The following is a 21802-nucleotide window of genomic DNA, read 5'->3' as shown; positions in this document are numbered from 1 at the left end:
CTGTTTTCAATAGTTTTGTGCGACGGTCTTGTATGATGAAGCAGGGCTTTGCTTTACCAAAAGACGTACACATTTGCAACTTGGAGATACGAGGTTTCTGCCCGACAATGACGATATTTGAGTGATTATGTTGCGAGGAAAACGTTGAGATAATAGCCATTTTGGTTAGAACTGACTGAAACGAAAGGCTTTTGCACACCTACAACGACAGGTGCTGTCGAGGAGAGACCAAACAATGGTCGGTGAACTGAAAAGGCAAAAACTCAACACACACTGTCTTCAAATGCAAAAAGGGGAATTTAATAAAGTGATGCAACGTTTCGGTATTTAAACCTTTAGAACTGACTGAAAATAACTTTGTACTTCAAGTGTCCAAATAAATTCCAAATATCAAATGATCTTGCGGCACCCCAGGGTGCCCCGTCACCACAGGGTGCCCCGTCACCCCAGGGTGCCCTGTCACCCCAGGGTGCCCCGTCACCCACTTTGAAAACCCCTGCTCTAGAGATGTGTTCTACAACAACAACAACAACAGGCATTGTCCTGGGGTTTACCAAAATAAAAGCCTGCTCACCTCTCACTGCTCTTGGTGCGGATGCAGCCCTCTATGATCTCCTTCAGCTCCGGGACTTTTACTTTGGAGAAGTTCTCTGGCTTGATGCCCTGGAGGAGACGAGAGAGGAGAGGAGACGAGGAAGGAGAGGAGACAAGGACATAGGGAGGAAGCATAGAGAGGAGACAGAGACATTGGCCGAGTTTCCCAAAGCAATTTTAGCCCATCGTAGCTCACACATAGAGACCAAGCCCTGATCATCATGTTCCCGTGTTTACATGGGTTCGGACAGAGCGACTTATTTAGCCTCCTACAACTACACCATCATTCAGATTTCACAAACAAACTGCTTAATAATGTCTCACACCTGTCTAAATACGGCACAGCTTTCTATAACTACCCGTATCCTCCGTTTTCTTTAATAAGAAGCCTTTCTATCCGATCACTGTCTGTTTATCTAAATGGGGTTGGTGTGCATGGGGAACGCCAGGAAATACATGGGAAAACTGACAGCGGACGGATAAAAAGGCTTCTTATTAAAGAACACGGAGGATACAGGTAATTATAGCATGCTGTACCACATTTAGACAGGTGTGAGACTTTATTAAACACTTTGTGAAATCTGAATGATGGTGTAGTTGTAGGGGGCTAAATAAGTCGCTCTGCCCGAACCCATGTAAACACAGGAACATGACGGTCGGGGCCTGGTCTAAAATCGCTTTGGGAAACTCGGCCATTATATGAGGAATCAGAATATAATCATTGGCTATTAAAGAACTGGATTTTGTGACATAGCATTTTTCATATGATTGGTGTATGTAAATAAATAAAGACCAGAAAGAGGGTGGGCTGAAAACACAGAGACTGACACAATATGTCCATATATGGGCATTCCCAGATATGGGCTTAATATTGATGACATCGGGGATCTCCATATAAGGGCATAAAAGGGACAAGGACGGAATTCATGTTCAAGTGTGACTCCTGCCGTGGTGTTGTTTGTTTAATTTAAGTTGGACAAAATGTGACCAAAATTTGTCCCTGTTTTCCCAAATATGGAGATGACTGACCAAATGAGACTTGCACAATATGTCCATATATGGAGCTGAGGTGTGACGCAATTAGATAGATACCTTTATTATCCCAAGGGGGAAATTCAGTTTATTAACATAACAGCACAATGATGAGGAAAACGTTATTAAAATTATTATCGCGATAATCAAAATCCATTATCCTGGGATGGAACATTTGCCAAAAAATAGCAGATCTACAAGGCGACGCGTTGCATGGGAGCTTGTAGATCGGCTATTTTTTTGGCAAAGACATTTGATGGGAGAGTGAAAAAAAGACTGTATCAAGTACGTATATTATAAGTACCTTTTACCAAAGGATTCAAGTGGTACCGGAATATGCAGCTCGGCAAATAAAAGGTGAATTGATTCCAATGCATGACGGAGGACGATATCACGATACATTAAATCTCCACAATACGATTATGGTGAGTGTTTTTTTATCACACTGTAACGAATGTTTGTGATTTCCACAGTTAGGTACTGTATTATGGACAGTGGCTTACTGTGATCAATATTTACAGTATGGTATTGTAATATGACAATGGGCTATTGTAATATTGACACTAATTTACTGTGAATATTTTTACAGTAAAGCACTGTAAATTACACACACTGTTACAATAACATTACAGTCTATTACTGTAAATAATATCTAAGTTACTGTGAATTATATTTACAATATATAACTGTAATTCTGCAAATAGTTACTGTACTATGAGGAGTGCATTACTGTGATTAACCAATGACTTACTGTGAATGTTATTTACAGTATATGACTGTAATTCCTCAACTGGTTACTGTAATACATACAGTATTTTACTGTGAATGACTAATATATATTTTATTGTTAGGTGGGTGTGGGGTGAAATCACAGTAGGCTAATTGTAGGCCCATTCCTGCACAATAGGAATTGTAAACTAGCCCTCCATGTAGTGGCCTTTTCAGTCATCTTGATCCTCCATACTAGCTCATCGATACTTCATGTATGTTTCTGTATGTCTGTCTGTGTCCTCTAATGACCATAGTTCCCTGATGTTATTATTATAGGCCCCATATGGGCCCAAATATGGAGCGTATTGTCTAACCTCAATGTGTCATCGTCGCAAAAGAATCAGTCAGCCCTATATATGGGCACAAAAGGGGCACGCTCATGTATTGCCATAGTGACACCAGCAATCTCCATGGACATGCAACACCCTGGCACCGTATTGAATGGAATAACGGGGCACTTGAGTTTGTTACCATTTACTTTTTATCCTGTATTTATAGTATAAACCATTAGGCTAACTTGACAGTAGACTTATTTTAAATACATATCTCTGACCACAAATTTTGCAAAATCCCTTTTACACGACTTCAAACTAAAACAGGTTATCACTTTTCCTCATTAACAGACACAGATATATATATAAAAAAAAAAGGTAATACACAGTGGGCCCACACACATGCACTCACACATACAGTACAGACACACAAACAAACAAAAAGGTGCAGGCCTGATCATGGTGATGGTGGAGCGATGGATGACTGAATCCTTTGTCCTTGTTAGACGGAGAACAGTTCATGAGCTGATGATGTGTGCGACTTGAAGCAGACATCGGGAGGGTAGATTCCTCATCAGGAAAACACTCCAAGAGTCAGCAATGGTGTTCTTGTGTTCCCTCAGCACAAACACACTTTTACAACTTACTCGTGCCATACAAAGAGAAATAATTGGGTACTGTGCCTCAGAATTGCAGCAGGCTTCAACTTGGCATCTCGTTGCTGCAACCTGTATCAGGTCATACACCCAGATGATACTGTTCAGCAATCATCCTCCTCTATTAGACTCTCTCCTCTCCTAACTCTTCCGGTTGTGGCCTCACAACTGTTTTATGAAATAAAACACTGGAGAAGGGAACTCAGTCTTATGGCCTCTGAACAGCACACACATAAAGTTGTCTCCCTGGATAAACAGTACACTACACTCATTTGACACACATCAATCAATGCACCTGTGTCGCACCTTACAGCACCTAGTCCTAGAACAACAGTGTGTTGTTCTCCCATATGAAGTAGTCCCTGGCTAAACAGTACACTACACTACCCTCATCACCATGGCAATGAGTATTACTATTGACTATGCTGGGCCATTCATGGACTATGTTCTTAATTGCTTTTGGCCGGAACCAAATCTATGTGTGTGTGTGTGTGTGTGTGTGTGTGTGTGTGTGTGTGTGTGTGTGTGTGTGTGTGTGTGTGTGTGTCTGTCTGTGTTTATGCCTGTAGCCAATCAGAGGGGCATATAATATGTCCGATATGCCCACATTCAAGCTTAAGGATTGGAGAAGCCATGACATTAGATCTCTAGAGATCAAAGGGGTAACACTGGCACACCTGTTTATGGTCACGTTTTGCCAATGAGGACATTCTTGGTGACGTCACCACCAACAAGTGCGACCTGATATAAATAACAAGGCACACATTGGCAACTTGGCAGAGTGGCAACTTGCCCACCTACATACAGTACATACAGACAGCACCGATTGCAGTACTTGCACACTCTGCTGGTACACAAATAGGCCATATATGGCTACTAGTGCACAATGTGCAGTCTAGTTTAGAGATCTATTAATAACCTATGCCTTTAACCTGTTTATTATAGTCATAGGCCTACATTATTTGAGTGGTGCTATCTGGCTTTGTTTGTATGTATGCACGTAGTATATGTCCCACACTTGGCTCATTAGCCAAGCTTTGCAGGACCCTTAATGAAATGAACTCAGTCAACTGTTCCGACTTCAACTCTGTGTATTAGAATAGGCCATGAACTAATACTGGGATACAGACACATAAAAGGGACAAGGACAACATACAGAGACCTGGTAGCCCAGAGCCACAGATCCGACCGCTATGACCGACCATATGGTCATGGGCATATATGGACCGACCGGCTTCAAACTTGGCGTGTGCAGCAGCAAGGACTTGAGGGAGAACAGTGCCCGCCTTGGTTCGGATATCCAGTTGTCCAGAACTGTCGATCCAACCCATATGCCCCTTATGGGCATTCCACTATATGGCCATATGACATCAGGGTGACCCCATATATGGGCATAAGGCACAGGTAGACAGACTGAAACAGACATCTCTGAATATGAGCATAAGAAATTGACTACTGTTGACCCTCAAATTCAGTTCACTATTACCATGGACTAAATATGATAGACAACACCAAAGGCCAAGTGACCGTGACCCGAAAACATCCAGGCCTGATGTCCACATTGGGGAACCCTTCGGTCACTGACTGGCCAGATGCCTACCTGTTGGCATCTGCACAATGAATCTCACATGCCTTTTACTTGTAATTGGTATTGTTGACAATATCGTTGACCCTGAACCTTGGTGTAATGTATATAAAGTGTACTTAATAATACATTCGGTAAAAATACTGAATGCCAGTGTCCAGGTTTTCTTCAGAATATGAGTGTACAAATGAAACCAAATGGACCGGTAAGAGTCCATTTGGTTCCATTTGTACACTCACAGTTACAGACTTGTTATGGTCATTCAGGGATGTCTCTCTCTTTATGGTAATAAATATTGAGGAAAGCACTTAAGTTAAAAGAGAACTATCATTTGTGGTCCTCTCTGGTTGCATTATTGCCTATCAGCCCAGTGTTTACATGTCCAGTGAGGCACCAATGTGCTCTAAATGTAACAAAAATGATGCACTTCAATAAAATACATGATTAAAATAAAGATTTATAATATTTTAAAAATGTTCACAGTAATATACATTAAAATCACAGGATCATGCTAGTGTATTGGTGTAAGTTACTGTAGACTGAAGTGGATTGTGGGAAGTCTGAAGTGTTTAAAAATGTTCACAGTAATATACATTAAAATCACGGGATCATACTAGTGTATTGGTGTAAGTTACTGTAGACTGAAGTGGATTGTGGGAAGTCTGAAGTGCATTGTGGGAAGAAGACACTGTTTTGGAGGGAAAACAGCCAACAGGACATTGTGTTCCTGCAGTGCAGAGCTTCTAGTGCCATTGCCCAGAAAGAAACAATACAAGCAAACAAGTAAGTTTATCCTTTTCATCTACAGATAGATAAGTCTCCTTCAGAGTGGTCAACAAAATAAAACTAATATTAGATTTGGTGATTTTTGGTATATTTGGATAAATGAGAGAGAGGGAGTGAGTGAGAGAGTCAGAGCATGCCATGCCACCTAGTATAACCTAGTTAGAAATCCTCTTTCAAAATAAACACATTATTTCTTGTGTATTACTTTACTCTGTACTGTAACAGTATTAGTGTTTTAATCTCCAATCTATTAGCATAGCTACAGATGTGTTTGTTTGATTGATTGATTTAGCCTCATTTTTGTTTCCTCCATGACAGGAGACACACATGCAGAGCAGAGTACAGTAGCTAGGTGAGCAGACAGCAGAGATGTGGCTATAATTAAGCTCCTCTTTTGTAATGTCTACATCCTTTTAATGTTTATCATTGTCTTTTATAATTCAGGGAAAGGGCGGATTTGAAAAAAAGGCGGATTTGACCTATTCTGGACTCACAGAGCCTGCAACTTGCAATGGTGAGTCAAATGAATAGCAAGTAAACTTGCTAAAAAGCTCCTTAACTAAAGTTAAATATCACTGTCTCCTTTATATAACTGACTGTTTGTCTGTTTATTAATATTAACTCTCCAATACACTCTAATTACTGGCATCACTACAGAAAACTGTTATAGTAGCAGCTTCTAGCTTTCATTTAGTGTTGTTGTTTGGTGGTTAGTTGATGTTGTGCCTGTTGGCTACAGTAGGTAATCAAAATCAAAATGGTCAACCTTTTTGTCTGCAAGCAGTGTCATTCATCTACAGCTACTCTTAAAACATTTTATCAACATGTTAAGATGCATAGACACATGGCTAATTCCAGGTTCTATTGTGGTCTACCTAGTTGCCCTTGTAGTTTTCAGACATTGTTGGCACTTAAATCTCACATGCGTCGGAAGCATACACAGTCAAAGGAAACTTTCCATAGACCAGCCCAAGCCACTGTGAGGACCTGTCAGGTTGAGGGATGCAAGCAAACATGTCCCAATTTACAGAACTTTTGTGAACATTTAAAAATGCACATAAGAAATGGAAAAAAGGTTGGCTGCCCCTTTCCCAACTGTAAAAAATACTTTGATGTGAGGTCATCTTTCACTTGCCACATCAGCAGGAAACACAAAGATTCTTTTGAGAAGCCTGTCCAAATAGAAAATGATGTGTTATTGTGTGAGAATCATGTCCAAATGGACAGTGATGATTCAGGTAGACCTGACACTGAAGTCCATGTTGAAAAGAATGATAATGTACAACTTGAAGCAAATCCTGACACATTTCTCACGAACTTGGCACTATTCTACTTGAGGATGCAAAGCAAAATGCTGCTACCAGCCAGCACTATCCAAAGTTTAATTGATGATTTCCAAGTTGTCCATGACAGCAGTATGGAAATGGTATTTTCCAAATTGAAGGAAGAATTAGCTAAGCTGAATATGTCAGAAAGTGAAATTGATCAAATTATAACTGGGCTAAATAAGAATAACCTCATGCGGATGTATAATGAGGGAATGTTTAGATCTGATCAAACCAGGAAGACATATTTCAAGAGAAATTTTAACTATGTTGCACCCACACAGGTTTATCTTGGTATAGACTCCAATGGAAAGGATTGCTTTTTGCAATATGTTCCTGTAAAGGAGACATTAAAGGCCCTATTGAACCACCAGTCTGTTAAAGAACAGTTCACTGAAGCACAGTTACACAGATCAGATGATCCACTTTTGCTTGAGGATGTAAGGGATGGCAGAAATTTTAAAGAAAAGATCATCTTTAAGCAGTGTAAGTCCTCAGTTTCCATTATCTTGTTCCAAGATGGATTTGAAGTGGCCAATCCTCTTGGGTCAGGGCGAAAAAAGCACAAACAACTTGGAGTTTACATGACACTGTCTGAAATCTCTGCTCACAACAGGTCCTCCATAGATCCTATACAGCTTGTTATGCTTTGTAGGGAGGATGATTTTAAGTTTTTCGGGCAAGCTAAAGTGTTTGCTCCTCTTGTGAGAGATTTGAGGGACCTTGAAGAGTCTGGAATTGAGCTGGATAATGGTCAAATAGTACAAGGGGCAGTGATCGCATTTTGTGGAGATAACCTTGGGTCACACACCATTGGTGGCTTCACCGAGAATTTTAGTAGAAGTAAACATTTCTGTCGCTATTGTGTTATAGATAGAGACACTTTTACACAGTCTCCCACACAATTAGGCCCTTCACGGACAAAGCAGAGTTACAAGAACTCTGTGGACATGCTTGCAATGAACCAGGGGTTAGCTGATGTTGATGGTGTTAAATTTGACTCTGTGTTCAATAGCCTGAAATACTTTCATGTATGTGACCCAGGGCTCCCTCCATGCTTAGGCCATGACTTATTTGAAGGTGTTGTTTCAACAGATCTGGCTCTTTACATTAAACGACTTGTCACTGTAGGGAAGCATTTTACTTACACCCAGTTGAATAGGATAATTTCTACTTTTAAGTATGTGCAAAATGATTCAAACAGTAAACCATGTGAAGTACGTGCAGACAGTGAAAAGCTGGGAGGAAATGCATCACAAAACTGGTGTTTACTCCGTTTACTCCCACTGCTTGTTGGTGACAGGATAAAGAATCCTTTGGAAGTGCACCAAAAATCCATGCCAACCAAGTAGCATATCTTAAAGTTCTACTCGAACAATATATTCATTCAAGAGCTACTCTTTTTCCAGGTAAACCTCTGAAACCAAAACACCATTACTTGCTTCACTACCCTGGTCTCATACTACATTTTGGTCCACTCATTAGACTTTGGACTCTTCGGTTTGAAAGTAAGCACTTGTTTTTTAAACAGTGCGCAAGAAAGCTTCACAATTTCAAAAACCTTAATAGCACGCTGGCTGAGAGACATCAACTCCTACAAGCCTATCTTCAGGCTGGCAGCCTTTTCCCACCGACTTTGCAAATACAGCATGCTGATGAATTTGATGGTCGGTTGTATAATCTTGGCATACAAGAAGCTGTTAGGATGAGAGGCATTCATGAGGCATCTGTAGTGACACCAGTTATTACTTACAAGGGCACCAAATACCACAAATCTATGGTTGTGGTTGTAGACCACAATGACATGGGATACACCTTTGGAAAAATTGTATTGATTTTGCTAAACTCATCTCAGGTGTATTTTGTTATTGAAAAACACCCCTCTGTGCCTTTGATGGATCTAGGTGTACACTGCCTGCTTGACTCGGGTGGTTCTTACATGTGTGTCAGGTTGGAGAGCCTGGCTGACTACTACCCATTGCCATTATATAACAGATTTGATGTTAATCTTGTTTCTTTCCATCACTCTGTTTATTCTAATTAAGAGAGATGGAGCAGCCCTTTCATGATGTCATCAGGAATGCCCTCCCCACACTCCAGGAAAGTGAATTTCAGAAACTATTCGACCACTTGGCTGCCATTGGTGTGAGGACTGACACTGATCTGCAGTTTGTTTCAGTGGAAGATGTCAAAGAAGTTATCCCACTTATAGCTTCCAAAAGACTGGTACACTACTTAAAGAGCAGAGGTCAGTCCTAAATTGTATAGTCTCTAGTTGTCTCATGATGGGTGTGTTTCTTTTCATTCAACTTAGCAACAGGCAGGTTGAATTTAGTAGCCTGTACACGTTCTAATAACTGGCCTCAGCGACTTGCAGGGCTTGCATTTATTTGGTTGAATCTGTCACCTGGGCTTGTAAACCGGGCTCAGCACCCAGCAGTCCCTTTAGCCTGAGGATGAGCAATAGTGTTTACTTGTATTAATTTACCATGGGCTTTGGTCTTGCTGACATACACAGTTTGTGTGAAGCACCTACAATTATAGTCCTGTCACTCCTGTTCAGAATGTTGATTTGTGCAGTGTAGCTGGATCTTTAAGGAATAGATTTTAAAATGTAGGCTAAAATATACTGTCTACAAACATTTTAATATGCAATTTGGTAAAAGGCGCAATCACTTATGTCAGAATAACTTGCCCAGGGTTCTAGTTGTCTAGTTTAAAAGTTTGGTCTCCTTTTTGTAAGTAACCTGACCAGCTTTGTTGGTCATGACATGTGGATTATCTTAACATTATATATGTTATATATGCTATTTTCTAATATGCAGGCCATGAAGACCAGACTACAAGCCAGCCAAGCAGCTCCATTGGCACCTCTAATTCTGCAAACAACTCTGATGGAATCTGCAACTCTCCAAGCAACTCTATTAGCACCTCCGACTCTCCATCAGCAAGCACTCCTCCAGTCCACGTGCCGATACAGATCTCTGGATGGGTCTCATCCTATCAAGTCCCATGGGAGAAGATGCCAGCAAGTTTAAGACAGTCTCTTGCACAGGGGAAGAAGCCCAAGAAGGAAGATAGATTATCAATGGTGAGAATCATTGTGGATTCAATCCGTGAGGTGTGCTTGAACCCAAAACTAAGCCAATGTTCAGAAATAGCCCAAAGAATCTGTGATAAGTACCCAACAAGTTTTGCTGAGATGTTGGAGGGAGAGGTTATTGGAAATGGTTATTCCACTTTGGAGTGTCAGATAAAGACCAGGGCTGACTACGTCAATCGTGACAACACACTGGTTAGAGTTAGAAAACCTAGACGTCTTTCAGCAGTCATGGATGACAGCCAGCCTGGAACATCCAGCACCCAGCCAACTGCATCTAAATGTGCGAAAACAGACAGCTACGGCTGCATCAATTGGCAGCCACTTGACCTCCCTGAAGGCGAGACACCAGCATCTGCAGAAGCGAAGAGAGAGGAGATGGTAGACCTTTTCTCAACAGAGGGTCCACGGGCAGCAGAACGTGGCCGAGTGGATGATCTGATGAAGACGACATATACCACCCAACGCTATGCTATCAATAGAAACCCTCCACCCAGCATTGTGGAACTCAAGGAACAGTGGCCATTTCTGTTCATTTCAAAATTCATGTGTGCTCACTTCAGCACATTGACAGGGATTGACATTGACACTAGACTCCAGGATTCCCTGGACAGTAAAGGAAAGAAGCTGCTACATTTCTTTCAAAGTCAACTTACTAGGTGGACAAAGGATGTCAGGACAGTCCTGAAAGACATCAGCGGGGTGGGCAACATCAACCATGGTGTTGCATCTCTACTCGTCACAATGGCCTACTTCAAAGAAAAAGAGGATTCACTCTTTCTTCTGGCTGATGTAAGTACTTTGTGAACATGGATGCTGTGAACATACAGTATGTGTCAACTGAATATTTATTGTGATTAGGAATAAATTAAGGACTACTGCAGAAGTCTATGTTACTCTCCTTTAATGTAATCAATTTGTATGCTTCATTACCCATCATTCATTGTCTTTCATACTGGACACAGTTCCAACTTGCCATTTACTGTAGAGTTCAAGACAAACAAGAACTGATGAGAGACGCATAGACTAACAGCGTTATTATTTGAAATATTATAGCTTTCTGTTTTTGTGTCTGATCTTTTGTGTTATTTAGGTGACAACAACCTCAGCAGATGCTGAAGCCAAACTCTCACTCCCAAGCACACCTAGGTTGATGGCACTTGGTAAGTGTAATGTTCTCACTGTTAACAGGAGTTGGAATGCTAAGTGTCAATGTGATCAGATGTAGAGCCTTTATAGCCTGAACATTTTCATTTTATGTAATTAATTGTCTGTTCCATACATACATGAAGCTGTGGCAGGCCTGGTAATGCATGTCTCCATTTAGTCAAAGTACACCAGACACAGCACAGAACACGTGTTCTCCTGAGGGAGAATATTAATATTCTCATCGAGGAATGTGATGTAACTATAGAATTGGTCAATTTGGAAGGAGATTAGAGGTGCATGGGTCAAGTCAAATCCTGTATACCATAACTTGTATGCTTGTTAATCTTTACACAGTCTAATTTTATTATAGATGGAATTATTTTCTCTACTTTTTCATAGGCTAAACCATACACTATAACAATAATTGTTATACCTGCTGTGTGTGTTATAGGGGACTCTGTTCTGGAGGCACATAAATGGATGCTGGCCATGGAGGGAGATGTCCTCATTCAGCCAGAGGACCTTCCTGACTTCTCCTCAGCAGCAGCTGTCCTAATGGCCTGCTACTATGTCTTCAACATAGAGTACCAGGAAGAGGCAGCCAGTACTTTGGAGTTCATTCAGAGGTTAGCACATAATGTGTCCCTTATGACCGTATGACAGCTTATCTAGCTTACTGCTTTGCAGAAATGGAAATTCAAAAATGACCAAAATGGCTTGACAACAGATATGACGCTTCATTTTCAAGATGGAAATAGTATTGGTGATAACTAGTGGGTGTTCTTTTGTGCAGGTGCATTTGGCTGTGCATGACACATTCTGTTGAATGACACATTGATACGTAATATTTATGTAGGACATGATGTCACTATATGTAGTGAGTGAATAATAGACACCATGCTTATCGTTGTCACTGGGATCTGTTTTGCATTTGCAGTGGCTGATAAATAAATATAATTGGTGGGGCAAAAGCACTAACAGAATATTTCTTCTGCATGCAGGTTCTTCCTGAGGATTAACCCTGAAGGCTCAAAGTGTTCATCCAAGACAGCGGTCAGCCGAAAATCCGGCAAGAAGGTGCAAAGGAAGAGCACAGGTCTGAATCGCAGTGTTGCCACTTTGATTAGGGACATTGTGGAATTTGATTTGCAAAACTATTAAGAGTGTGTCACAATATGTGAATTTGTTTCTTTGCAATCTTTGCGATTTCATGACAAAAGAGAGTTGGACTTGTTAAGATTTGATGGCTGTCTAGTTTTAGGTCTTCATGGCATATGTTCTGGCATGACCAGAGTTTGTTTATGTTTTGCACATTTATATATTTATTTGTATAACTTCATGCCACTCCAGAAAAGTTATAGCAAATGTTTCAGAAGGATGCCGCACAGCTGATAGCTATGATACAAATAATTTTGTATCGAAAAAATTAAGGAAAAACAGCACAAAAACTCTGGGTCTTTATCTAAGGAAGACTACTTTAGTACTGCAAAATTGAAATTTGAATTCGATTAAAACATCTATTAATAATTTAAAAAAGCATTGTAGCTGTGCCACCTCCCTCTTTTAATTGTAATTGTATTACTGTGCCATGCCAGCACCTCAATATTGGTGTGTGCTCCTTTTCTCTGGTTTTATCTCCTTCCTTGAAGGACATAGAGGGTTTAAAAGTTTAAGTTACGTTTTTTGAGTGATTTGTTTTGTATGAGGAGTTGTGCTGATGTGGCTGAAAGCACCGACTGACCTGATTGTAGCTAAACCGATAATTTCTTGTACATGGTTTAAAATGGTGATTATAGGCTTTATATTGTACAGTACCTCAATTACTTAATTAATAGATGTTGTTAATTGATGTTTAATGTTGTTTAAAATGTTTAAATTGTTCAAAGCCATATGGAAAACAGAGTTTTAGGCCCATTTGCCAACAGAAGCTGTTTTATAGATTTTAAATGATTCTTAAAGTCTGCACTTTAAATGGCACATGTTACTGTTAGTAGATTTTAAATGGTTCTTAAAGTCTGCACTTTAAATGGCACATGTTCTATTATTGCTTTCCTCAAAAATAAATGTAATTTTACTGTTAAGTGCTGTGGTGCAATATGTTACAGGAATTTTTTAGTAGCATGGTAAAGTATTTTAAGATTCCAAAAATATCATTATTGTTTACAATTGTGTACTGCAATGTTGCTTCGTATTAATGGAAACTACTGTAAGAGAAAGTACAGATTTAAGGATTACAGTAATATTAGTGGTTATAGTTATACACTCATTTGTATTACAGTAAAGAAAAAAATAACTGTAAAAATACAGTAACATACATATTTTGGGTTTACAGTAATTTGAATTCTCACAGTTGTGTACTGTTATTTGGTCCACAGTAATTTGAATTGTCACAGTTGTGTACTGTGATTAGGTTTACTGTAATTTGAATTGTCACATTTGTGTACTGTGATTAGGCTTACAGCAATTTGATTTGTCACAGTTGTGTACTGTGATTAGGTTTACAGCAATTGGAATTGTTACAGTTGTGTACTGTGATTAGGTTTACAGCAATTGAAATTGTCACAGTTGTGTACTGTGATTAGATTTACAACAATTTGAATTGTCACAGTTGTATACTGTGATTAGGTTTACAACAATTTGAATTGTCACAGTTGTGTACTGTGATTTGATTTACAGTAATACAAATAGTACTGTAAATGTAATCACAGTAAACATACTGTGAAATCGATTACATTAATTTACTGGCATCGTGCTGCCAGTAAGTTACTGTAAATTTACAGCAAAATATTTTACAGTGCACGATAAACGATAATATCACGTATCGTACCATCCCTACGCGAGACTAGTCAAAAAGGGACTTTTGTGTGTCTGTTTGTGTGTGCGCTAGGGGTGTAACGATACATTTTAACAGCGATAAGATACGCATCACGATACATGGTTAACGATATGATACATGGACGATATTGGTTCATTCATGGCGATACAATATGATTTGATTCAATGATTTAAAATCGATATAGTAACTATTAGAAATGTAATCTGTGTGAAACGTGTAAACAAAATTATGGAAGTAAACGCTGTGATTCTCTAGCAAATACATGGACATTATATTTCAACACATATGGACAAACCTGCACCTTGACATGAACACAGAGATTACACACATTTATCCATAGACCAAGAGTAGCTATATGGAATGGAAAGGTAATTAGACCCCTCCTTTTCATTTTCCCTCTTAAAATTGCTAAATAACAAGGCAAAAATACTTAGTTTCCATACGATTGATTATTTGCATTGCAAAACGATTCGATACTGAATACCGCATTTTAAAACGAAACAAAGCCAAAACGGTACGATATTTTGTTTTTATCAAACGATATAGTAAGTAGATCATTGCAAATTAAAATCGATTTTTCGATTCAGTTACTATATCGGTACACCCCTAGTGTGTGCACATGTGTGTGTGTGTGTGTGTGTGCGTGTCCTTACGCTGGTGACCTTGCGGTAGATCTGAGCAGCGTTGGTGCATTCAGAGTAAGGGTATTCAGACGTGGCCATCTCCAACATGCACATCCCAAACGCGTACACATCCACCGCCTCGTCATAATGCTCCTCATACATCTCTGGAGCCATGAACTCTGGAGTACCTGCACGCACACACACATGCATGCACACACACGCACGCACGCACGCACGCACGCACGCACAAACACACATACACACACGCGCACACAAACACACATACATGCACACACGCACACACACATACACGCACGCACGCACGCACGCACGCACACATACACGCACGCATGCACACGCACGCACGCACACATACACGCACGCACGCACACACACGCACAACACACTCATGCACACGCACAACACACACACACACACACACACACAGATATTGAACACATTACTACACATTATTACTTTAAACATTATTTCATGCTTTAACTATTACAAAAATAGCAGATCTACGAGAGCTTGCAGATCTGCTATTTTTGAAAAATCTTTAACATTTGTGCAACTCTTTGAATATTTTTGACCCGATTCTATAAACGTCTTCTCTATCCTTCTAAGGTTTTTTGAAAAACGCATGTTCAAGGACCCCCAAAATGATATATACTTGGCTTCAAAATATTTAGTTCCAGGGACCCCCCAGAAGCAAAATTTGAGTTACAAATGTTCGCTTTAAAAATGCATATATATAATGCATATATATATATATATATATATATATATATATATATATATATATATATACACATATATTCAAAGATTTGCAGAGATTTTCATGACTTAAAAAATAGCATGCAGATCTACTGTTGTTCCCCATTGAGCTTGGCACATTTCCTGGGACAAGCTGCCCAGGTCACACATGTCACACGTGTCTTCTTATTTCTTCACTCTCAAAAAGCGCCTGCAATGTAGTGCTTTTGAAACTACATTGCAGTGCACATCATGAGGTTATCACTGCTTGCCTCCTGTGAATTGTTAAATTTAATTTGTTTTGTTTATTTCGTTGCTGAGTGAGGTCAGCAGACAAAGTGACGTGAGTGAGATGAAAAAAAAAACCCTGGGTGGAATGTGCCAATCTCAACAGGAAACATCGGTACAAGATCTACAAGCTCGCAGCGCGGCACTCGGTGCAAGCTTGTAAGATCTGCTATTTTTTTCTGCTAAGTAATAAAATAATTCCAGGGTTAAATAATCAGAGGGAGAAGCTGAGTGAATGCTGTCAACAGATGGAACAATTAGAGGTGTAACGATACATTTTAATAGCGATTCGATACATATCACGATACATGGTATGGTTGACGATACGATACATGGACGATATTGGTTCATTCATGGTGATACGATACGATACGATTTAATTATTTAAAATCGATATAGTAACTATTTAGCAAATAAATTAATTATGTGTGAAAGGTGTGGATAGTGCAGGTTTTTAAGGGAAACATGTATTATTATGGATATAAATAAGTAAACACAGTGATTATGCCAAATACATGGACATTGTATATTGACAAACCTGCACCTTGACATGAACCCAGAGATTACACACATTTATCGATAGACCAGTGTAGCTATATGGATAGGAAAAGTAATTAAACCCCTCCTTTTATTTTTTTCTTCTTAAAAATGCTAAATACAATGCCCAAGTAGGTAGCATCGACACAATCGATTCTTTGCACTGCCGATTCGATACGATACAAAATAAAACGATACGATTCGATTTTAGCTGTTTTCATTTCGATATACTTCGATTTTTTTAATTAAAAACTATATTTCGATACAGTTACTATATCGTTACACCCCTAAGAACAATGCCTCCTCTATGTGCAGCAGTCATACAGTATACATTCAGTGCTGTTTGTGGTGGAGGGCTTATTTTCCTAATGCTGAAACCACCAGGCTTAATGAAATAAATAGCAGCCATGCCTTCTGTGCATGTGGAGATATTAGCTAAACAATGTGCTTTGATGTTCGGCAGCTTTAGGGCGTGTCCATGAGATGTGTGTGAGGCTGGAAGAAGTGACACAACACTGACCAAGGCTTAATAAACTCAGCACAAAAAGAAAGGAAACTTTACTTCGGTCCATTATATCTCCCCTTTAATAATACCAATTTGTATTGTGTTTTATATCATTTTTATCGTTGATTCGTCACCTTTACAACGAGGTACGGTTTGTACGCATCGGGCATTCGTGGAATGAGCACCACAGCCAAACGTGTGGGTAGCGCCGACCAAAGTTTGCCAACATTCGGGTCCATTATATCCTCCCTTAAATTACCCAAATGGTATTGTTTTTATATCATCGTTATCGTTGATTTGTCACCTTTACAACAAGGTACAGCTTGTAAGGATCTGGCATTCGTGGAATGAGCAACACAGCGGAATGAGTGGGTAGCGCCCCTCCAAAAATGGTCAAAATGGCCTGGCAGGCCTGCAATACTGTTCTTTTGGTGTTCACCTTTGTTGTTTGGTTCATTGAATGATTGCACTCTCCCACAGTAATAAGGAAAAGAAAAAAAACAACAGATATTGGTCATTTTAACACTTTGTTAATTTTAAGCTCAGTGTCAGGGAAGCCCAAAACGAGAATAAATGCCAGCAGAACAGTATTGCAAGCCATTTTGGCAAAGTTTTGGTTGGCGCTACCCACACGTTTGGCTGTGTAGCTCATGCCTTGAATGCCCAACGCAATTACAAATAGGTATTATTAAAGGGGAGATATAACGGACCGAAGTCAAGTTTCCTTTCTCTTTGTGCTGAGTTTTATAAAACATAAAGAGCAGTTAGTGCTGGTGTTCTCTGTGAGAAATATATGGTAAAGTTATCTTTCCAGAACGTGCAGCTGGTAAAGAAGGAGAGTATTGTATTGTTGAAATGAGTTGTGCTCGCACCCTTCATTTAAATGAGAGGCTATAAAAAGGACAAAACTATTAATTAATTATCGCCATCGTTGCCAGTAACTTTATATGGAAAAGGAGCAGTCAGCTTTATATGGATAGCGGTATGTACGTCTGCTCCTTTCCAGTGCAGACGGACAACTGATCATGATCTTTCTGGCACTGCATTATTTACTTCCACTTTGTTATATTATTTTCCACAATACATTACAGATCCATCTAAAACATGACATTGACATTTGACATTGACTATATATTACTAGTAAGACACCTGAGGGTGGAATGCGACCTCAGGGTGACATGCGACTGTCGCGCCAATTCTTGACTATCTGGCCAACCACAGCGTTTCTCTGACGATTCTAGTTGTTATCATTCTGGGGGGAGTTTGTTCATGTTTTTTGTGAGGGTATCAACCCTAGGAGACACGGGGAGAACATGCAAACTCCACACAGAAAGGCCCTATCGCCAACCCCACCTAGGGTGTGAGCGATAGGGCCTAAACATGGAGATGTGGAGAACACTATATATGGAGATAGTCCAGTCCATCATGTCATATGGGACTACCGTCATAGACAGTAGCCATTGTTAGGCCGGAGTCAATGGCTGTCTGTCTGACTGTCTGTACAGGAAGTGATGTCACATGACATACTTTTTATGCCCATATATGAGTCATTCTGTACCACATCTCCATGTTTAGGCCAAACAGGTTCGCTCCATTTCTCCATGTATAGGTCCAAATGACCAACGTCGAGCTTGACAAGGAGGATACCGCACATTGTACCTCATCCACCATTTCTTCTCTCTCCTTTTGGTATCTTTATCCTCCTCCTCCTTTTTTTCTTTTTTATTCTTCTCTCTTTATTCTTAGAAAATATATATTAAATTCTAAGAACGTTTCGAGTACCAGTTTGATACAAGAGCGAATAAGCGCTACACTTCTGGAATCCTGTGCGTCGACTTAAAGTCGGATCCAGGCCTAATAACTTTATCTAGCCGCCCCCGTTGCCACCTCCTTTTCTTCTCTGAGACACATTGTACCTCATCCACCCTTTCTTCTCTCTCCTTTTGGTATCTTCATCCTCCTCCTCCTTTTTTTGTCTTTCTTAGTCTTGTGTATCCTTCTCTTTTGGCTACTGTCTATGACGGTAGTCCCATATGACATGATGGACTGGACTATCTCCATATATAGTGTTATCCACATTTCGTGTAGCCGCCCCGTACAGGAAGTGATGTCACAACTCGCTGACATCACACTGACATCACAGGGGTACGGAAGGACACTCAAGCGACACGGTTCTTCAGAGTATATGCGACCTTCGGTCGCAATAAATCCTTGTTTTGAGTGGTCTCGTGTAATATTGTAATATTTTGAAATATCCACTTTTGATATTCATGAGCTGTATGACATAAGGATTCAACATTTTAACAAAAAAGGGTTTGAAATAATTCACTGAATGTGCAATGTATCCAGAATATATGAAAGTTTCCAGAAATTTAACTTTTACCCAATATATATATATTTAGATGGATCTCTGCATCATGCATTACTTAAAATCCACCAAAAGATACTAAAGTATTACCAATGACACTCTTAGCAAAGGATGCTATCTTCAGCGTGGCCAGGTGTGTGTGTGTGTGTGTGTGTGTGTGTGTGTGTGTGTGTGTGTGTGTGTGTGTGTGTGTGCGTGCGTGCGTGCGTGCGTGCGTGTGTGTGCGTCTCACCTATAACACTCTTAGCGAACGATGCTATCTTCAGCGTAGCGAGGCCCAGGTCTCCTATCTTGACGGATCCGGTGGGGCCGGTGATGAAGATGTTGTCACACTTCAGGTCGCGGTGGATGATGGGAGGAGAGCGGCTGTGCAGGAACTGCAGACCTTTGAGGATCTGAGAGCTCCAGCGACGAAGCAGCTTCATCTTCATCTGCTTGAACCGACGCAGGTACCTGCCACGGGTGGAGGAAATAACTCACATGTTGAACCGACGCAGGTACCTGCCACGGGTGGAGGAGGAAATAACTCACATGTTGAACCGACGCAGGTACCTGCCACGGGTGGAGGAAATAACTCACATGTTGAACCCACGCAGGTACCTGCCACGGGTGGAGGAAATAACTCACATGTTGAACCGACGCAGGTACCTGCCACGGGTGGAGGAGGAAATAACTCACATGTTGAACCGACGCAGGTACCTGCCACGGGTGGAGGAAATAACTCACATGTTGAACCCACGCAGGTACCTGCCACGGGTGGAGGAAATAACTCACATGTTGAACCCACGCAGGTACCTGCCACGGGTGGAGGAAATAACTCACATGTTGAACCCACGCAGGTACCTGCCACGGGTGGAGGAAATAACTCACATGTTGAACCCAAGTAAAACTACCAGTATCGGGAGATAAGCGACCATCAGGTCACAGCGTGATTTTAGAACAAAATCTGTAGGAGCAGTGTCCAAAAATGCGTTTGAAAAAAATAACCTGAAGGTGTCGCTAAATGGGGTAGATCCATGTTGATGACATGAGTGTAGAGAGCAAGTGTGTACCGATTTGCGTGATTTTAGGACAAAATGTGTAGGAGGAGCAGTGTCCAAAAATGTGTTTTGCAAGAATCGGCCTCATGGTGGCGCTAGAAGAGGGTCATGTGAGAATTGATGGGTGGTTTGGCAGGCAAGGAGTGTGTGTGCAAAATTTGGCATGGATCGGGGCAACGGTTGCGGAGATATGAGCAGGGCAAAAGTGTGACATGTGATAGACTGACTGACGGACTGACGGACTGACGGACAGACAGCTGGTCGAAGGTTTTGATAGTAACCTGACGGTCGCAACAATACCGCAATATAGAAAGAAATACTCTAGTACAGTGGTTCTCAACGTGTGGGTCGGGACCCTCAGGGGGGGTCCCCAAATTATTTTGGGGGGGTCCCCAGATGATTAGCTTAATGTGCAACATTGTTTTCTCTCTCAACAGTAAACAAACCAATATAAAGTTTAAGTGTATAGAGGGTATCTGCACATTTCTAAAGTGACAATTAAGGACTTTTAATGCCTGTAAAATGAAAAAACATTGGCCAAATTGTCAAATATCAGAGGCAGAAATTGTGAATATAGCCGATCTACATGCTGTAAAGCATGTAGATCTGCTATTTTCACAATAGAACCGTGTTATACAAAATGTAATGCCTCAACTCTTAGTGCTCGTCAGCGTGGGGGGTCCCCAGTTAAAATATGATTATTTTGGGGGTCACGGCCTGAAAAGGTTGAGAACCACTGCTCTAGCACAAGTCCAGAATTCAAAATGTACTCGAGTAAAAGTACAATAGTATTGACATCAAAATGTAAAAAGTAAAAGTACAAACTGTTTGAAAATAGCTCTTGGCGTTGTGAGCTTGTAGATCGGCTATTTTCAAATAGCCAAAGTATAAAATAGGGCTAAAGTGGTTTATGTATGTTTTATAATAATATTATTATTTATATCTGCAAAGTAACTAGTAACTATTGTTTTCAAATTGTTTTTGCTTATTTACATTGAGATCATTTTTTAAACTCACATAACATTGAATAACAGACAGGTAGAACACAGCACTATGCAGAGAGAAAAAAGAGGAGGAAAAAAAAGGGAAAAAAGATGCAAAAATAAATTGTATTTTCCCCCTGAAGGGTCAGGGGGAAATTGTAACGGAGGTGTAACGGAGGTGATCCGAAACTCCCCACCCGGGTTTGTACCCGGGTCTCCCACGCGAAAGTCCAATATCTTAACCACTAGAGCCATCTTTGGTCCAGGGGAGATACTAGACTTTTGAGGCTTCAAGGCTGGGGCTGCGACTCTCTCCATCACACTCACCCCCCTTTGACCTCCTCCTACTGGGAAGCCCGAATCCGGGTCACGGCACCATTGTAACGGAGGTGAAGGCTAAGTTTTCTGTTACCAGTTTCGAGTGGCAGCCTCCTCTAAGTGGCTTTTCAGAGCGGTTTTAAAGGATGTTGGGGATTTACACTCTTTTAAAGTCAGCCCCGAAATTATAATAGTATGATACAGTAGGTCAACAGCTGACCAGTACAGTAAGTAGTCATACAGTCAGGCTATACAGACAATTAATGTGATTGGCTTAT

The 21802-nt window shown here is 40.5% G+C and overlaps 1 protein-coding gene across 1 annotated transcript in view; it reads right to left on the bottom strand.

The window, feature by feature from the left end:
• Nucleotides 1–21802, bottom strand: part of LOC308284354 (serine/threonine-protein kinase WNK4-like) — a gene marked incomplete at its 5' end in the record, with an annotated part of 103671 nt that overhangs the window by 53332 nt on the left and 28537 nt on the right. Inside the window, 3 exons of the mRNA XM_080724943.1 lie at nucleotides 575–663; nucleotides 14760–14917; nucleotides 19416–19636. Coding sequence (XP_080581069.1) covers nucleotides 575–663; nucleotides 14760–14917; nucleotides 19416–19636 — 468 coding nt within the window. The remainder of the gene's footprint in view (nucleotides 1–574; nucleotides 664–14759; nucleotides 14918–19415; nucleotides 19637–21802) is intronic.

The sequence above is a fragment of the Nannobrachium achirus genome (genome assembly GCF_963921795.1).
Source record: "Nannobrachium achirus genome assembly, chromosome: 4".
Taxonomy (NCBI): domain Eukaryota; kingdom Metazoa; phylum Chordata; class Actinopteri; order Myctophiformes; family Myctophidae; genus Nannobrachium; species Nannobrachium achirus.
Note: the sequence above shows the minus strand (reverse complement) of the source record. Positions and strands in the feature narration are given on the sequence as shown.